General features: G+C 42.8%; 1 protein-coding gene across 18 annotated transcripts in view; it reads left to right on the top strand.

The window, feature by feature from the left end:
• Nucleotides 1-299: 299 nt before the first annotated feature.
• tcf7l2 (transcription factor 7 like 2) overlaps nucleotides 300-4,786 on the top strand; it is a 91,472-nt gene continuing 86,985 nt past the window's right edge. For 6 of the 18 annotated variants that reach the window (XM_023409130.2, XM_087174788.1, XM_087174786.1 and 3 more), the window contains exons 1-3: nucleotides 305-910; nucleotides 1,082-1,148; nucleotides 1,327-1,451. In XM_023409130.2, coding sequence (XP_023264898.1) covers nucleotides 722-910; nucleotides 1,082-1,148; nucleotides 1,327-1,451 — 381 coding nt within the window. In that variant the 5' untranslated portion in view covers nucleotides 305-721. Of the gene's footprint in view, nucleotides 911-1,081; nucleotides 1,149-1,326; nucleotides 1,452-4,786 lie in introns of all 18 variants that reach the window. The other 12 variants (XM_023409127.2, XM_087174785.1, XM_023409124.2 and 9 more) reach the window with 7 other exon arrangements.

Raw genomic sequence — 4,786 nt, 5'->3', positions numbered from 1 at the left:
CTGGTCGGGAATAGTGGAGTCAAACTGGTTGCAAACAGCCTCAGGAAGTACCCTCTTCCCTTTTTTTTTTTTTTTTTTTTCCTTTTCACCGGGAGACCGCCCATATGTGCGTTTAATCCACATTTGCAAGCAACTCCTATCTTCCTCCTATTTTACCATCACTGTCCTGCTCCCAAACTGCCTTTTTCCTCCTCACATGCTTTTCACTGCAGTCGTCCGCCGGCTTCCTCCAGCCTCCCTCTCTCTTTCTCTCTCCCCCCTCCTCCTCCTCCTCCTCCTCCTCCTCCTCTCTCTCTCTCTCTCTCGTCTCTCGTGTCTCTCTCCCTCTCTTTTTTTTTCCTCCTATTTATGAAAACGTCACTTCAAGTCCCTCCCTGTTTGAATCTCATTAGTTTCTTGTGTGTTTCTCCCTGTCAATAATCCTGAATCCAGACTCTCTCTATTTCCATCCCTCTCTATCTGTCAATCAGCGCCGCCTTTGAACTGAAAACCACTCCGACCAACTTCAACTCACTCAATCCGAGCGGCTCGGCTCCTTCTCCGGCTTCCTTTTTCTGCCAAGATTCCCTTCTTTTTTAGTTTTGTACCAACCGCCAGAGCTTTGGAAAACGCCAGTACAGACCCCAAACTTAAACTCGGACTTTCTAGATCACCGAGATCAAGGGTTTAAAACTTTGTGTTTTGCCCCCTAAAAAAAAAAAAAAATTTTTGCTCGGGAAAAATGCCGCAGCTCAACGGCGGTGGAGGGGACGATCTGGGTGCAAACGATGAAATGATTGCCTTCAAAGACGAAGGGGAGCAGGAAGAGAAAATTTCGGAGAACTCCTCGGCAGAAAGGGATTTAGCAGATGTCAAATCTTCTCTTGTAAACGAGTCGGAAACGAATCAAAACAGCTCGTCGGATTCAGAGGTAAGTTGCAGATTAAAAACATGGATCGATCGTCCCCGGTTCTGTTAAGTTAGAGGCCTACGTTTCTTACACAGTAACGCTGATAGACTTGAAAAGAAAAAGTTAACTATCACCCTCATCGCCCCGTTGTGTTAACTTTAACGCAATCCCTGTGTTTCATTGCATTTCAAGGCGGAAAGACGGCCTCCGCCTAGATCTGAAACTTTCAGAGACAAAACAAGAGAAAGTTTAGAGGAGGGTGAGTTTCTGGTTTATTGTTCCACTCTTGTTTTTATTTTTGCACCATGACATTATAAGTGCCTGACGGAGGGGACACTCCCCGCTTTATTCCTCAATTGCATTTTTTTCTGGAAAAAAAAGTCTCCAAGGCCACTTTATAAAAAGTTTTCTTCTTTTTTCCCCCCCCGCCATGTTAGCTGCGAAAAGGCAAGATGGAGGGCTGTTCAAGAGCCCACCGTACCCGGGCTATCCATTTATAATGATCCCCGATCTCACAAGCCCCTACCTTCCCAATGGATCACTTTCTCCAACAGCACGCACAGTAAGTTCATTTATTTACAACTGTATGTGCACACACACTCCTCACACAGAGACACACACACACACAGACACAGACACACACACATACACACACACACGGACTCCGCGAGGACACGGAGGCAGCCAGACACGGGAGGGTTGTCACCCAGAAGTGCAGCCGATAAAAATGTAGAGCCAAGTTTTGCAACTCCCCATGAAGTGTACAGTACAATGGCATGCATGTCCGCCTGCAGCTCCAAGCCTGTGTGTTTGTAATGGTCAGCAGCAGCTAGCATGCTAACAGTGCTAAGCGCTAGGACTCATTGCAATGAAAAGGGACATAATGGTTTTATGGCAGGTCATGTGCACATGACATTTTCACTGGTATGCTCCCTGAATTTCCGCTTGAGCAACTTTTAAATTAAATGCATGGTCAATGTGAAATTATTATTATCATGATTATTGTCATTATTATGATTACTATTATTATTAATAATATAATGCAGGGTCTGCTGTATTCCAGGCTACAAGAGCATGTTTTTATCCCACTGAATAATGCAATTGGCTGGTGTTTGCACAGCCTCATCAAAAATGCCCTTTTTTCTACCACAAACTGCATGAGCACTCAGACCTTTACACTGGCTTTCTGACATACTGTAAGCAGTGTAAAGCAATGTAAAACCACACAAATAAAATCAATATGCAAATGTGCTTTTCAAAGTGATTTGCATGTGTCAAAACGTGTGAAGACATTGTGTGAAAGGTGCATGCATTAAAAATTTGACAGCTTTTTTTTTTTTCTCCCCCTTCCAAAACATTAGACAATATTTTTTTCTGATTGATGTCTATTTAGATATATTAAGATGTGTGATTTGTTGAATAGAAACCCTGTGCTGTGCTCTGCATCACGTGCACCACCTTTGCTTCTATTGAGGAATGTATTGGCTTTTTTTTTTTTTTTTTTTTTTTTTTTTTTTAAAGCATGTGCCATGGAACCCCATATTTATAAATAAATTCATGTTATTTATTTAGACACAATCAGCCATGCTATAATTATGCACACTTACTCATTTGCTCAGCACCTCACTAGTCCCACTGGGCAATGGCAGTCCTTAAGCGGCATAATTTTTTCAACCATGGGTGTTTTTTTTGCCCCCCTATTTTAAACGGTTGCAATTACAAGTCTGCGCTTTAGGACCTGTCATCTCATTTTACAAGGTTAAGGCAAAGACCAAGCATTAGGAAATTTGACCCCCCCTACCTCCCCATCAGCTCTGCCTAACGAAACTGATATTTGTTACCTCAATTTTTTGTGTGCTGCTCACACCTTGAAAATAAATGCACATCTGACACATAATGCCCTCTTTTGTGTTTCTGCTTTTGAGTTCAACATGATCACCCAGGGTTTCACTTGAAATAATTTTTTTTGCTGCTTACACAAACCTGTGTGTGTGTGTGTTTTATAGTTAAAAAGATTTTTTTTATCATTCTCTGCATATGCACATATGAGAACATTTTGCCATTCTTTTCCTCTTACTCAGCCAGCCTCGTTAACGCTTCCGGCTGGTGTGTGGAATTAGTCACTCATTATTCTCATCATTACTGACACAAACACACATTCACAACAAGAACGCACATGATTTGAACTGAAGCAATCCCTTGTTGCTTTAGCAGAGGTTTGTAGTTCTCTTTGTGGCTATCGCAGCACTGTATCCTATACTAGTCCGTGGAGCGCTCAGTTCACTGTGCTTATGCAGCAGTTAGGAAAGCAGTAAATTGTGTAGTATGGCTGGAGGATGCTGCGGCGAGACAGTGTTGACCTTTGCTCTCTTAATTCCACCCCGAAATACTATTTTCAGGCATATTTCAGCGATGGAAGGATCTTTTTTTTTGTTTTTTAAGTGCATGTTCCCTGATTTGTTACCTGTTGTTCAGCTTTCTCTCAACGCCACTTTCCTCTATTCAAGATGAAGTCATTACAAATATAAAATATGTAATAGCGACATGCTGACTATTGAAGAGGTGCTTTATTAGTAATAAAGTAGACAAGATTTATTACAGGGGAATTCACAGATGTACCTGAGCAGTGACTGGAGATGAACATGGTTTTCAGCTTGCAGTGGTCTTCTTACTGTATAGCCTCGGCCCCCACTGTCTGCAGCGCCCTGTGTGTCCAGCCATTACAGCTTTGAAGTCAGCAGTCGCTGTAATATAAATGTATTAGACTTAAAGCTGGCATAAATAATTCACCTGGACATTGATTAGCTGTCTTGCTCCCTAACATGTCATGAGAGGCACTGAATATGACTGCGAGTATTATTGGAATGAGACTTTCTCTGTCTTGTCATGAAAGGCTTTGATTCTCGCTGCTTTTCCCTTCATTTTTCTTCCCCTGCTCCTCTTGGTTTGGACGGTGCTGTGATATTATTTTTAGGATGTGGATTTCAACATCTAGGCATTTTAAATGTGAAATTTTTTTTTTTGGTTGTTTTTAATAGAAATGATTTTAAATTGAGATTTTGAAATTTTTATTTCTGTGTGGCAAAATTATCAGAGCAAAATTCTGATCAATTTTGATTTTGTTTCAGTCAGTTGGCACTGTTCCTGGTCTGTTTGGACATATTACCTTGTTTCTGTGATTTCTCTTTTTGCATGACTTGAGGGGAGAAAAAAAATTCCTGCATGTGGCAGTTGTCTAACCTCTGGGAGCAATAACCAGTGAGAATTTGTTTTTCCTACCACCTAAGTCCAAGGAGGCTCACAATTTAGTATCATTTAGCAATTTGACATGACGCTGTGCCCGGGCTTTAAAAGCCCTCTTGCCCTTGTCTCCTCCTCTCCTCTCCCTGCCGTCTCCCTCCTCCCTAAGCCTCACACAAAGGCCTGCTGGATCACTGGGTGCAGGTTGAATTGGAGAAGTGGCCTGGCCAGTTCACCCTGGTTTTCTGTCTCCTTTCACTTTCCCCCCTTGTTCCCTTTGCTCTCTCTACCTCCCTTCCTCTCTCCTTCTACCTTTTGTTTCCTGCCGATGCTAACACGGGGCTTGTGGAAAAAAGGCGGTGGGTTAACTCCGGTGCTGTGGGCTAACATCACACCTCAACAGGTCTGGAGACGCAGAGGCTGAGGGAGGGAGGACGGGATCTGGGCGGCCAGCTCTCCTGCATCGGGGCTGCAGGGCCGTAAATCCACTGGCTTTATTTACTGCCTCTCGGACTTATGAATGTTAAGATATTTGACGCCACCCCTGGCCCCATAATTCTCCAGGCCTGGAGACTTTTGGCGGAGGTTTTGAGTTTCGATGTATAATTATGAGTAGTTTAAAAAAGAACAAGAAAGTGTGTGTGTGTGTGTGTGTGT

Source organism: Seriola lalandi, unplaced genomic scaffold, assembly GCF_002814215.2.
Source record: "Seriola lalandi dorsalis isolate HSWRI2012SDOR001 ecotype SW California unplaced genomic scaffold, Sedor1 jcf7180002054383, whole genome shotgun sequence".
Taxonomy (NCBI): Eukaryota; Metazoa; Chordata; class Actinopteri; order Carangiformes; family Carangidae; genus Seriola; species Seriola lalandi.
Note: the sequence above shows the minus strand (reverse complement) of the source record. Positions and strands in the feature narration are given on the sequence as shown.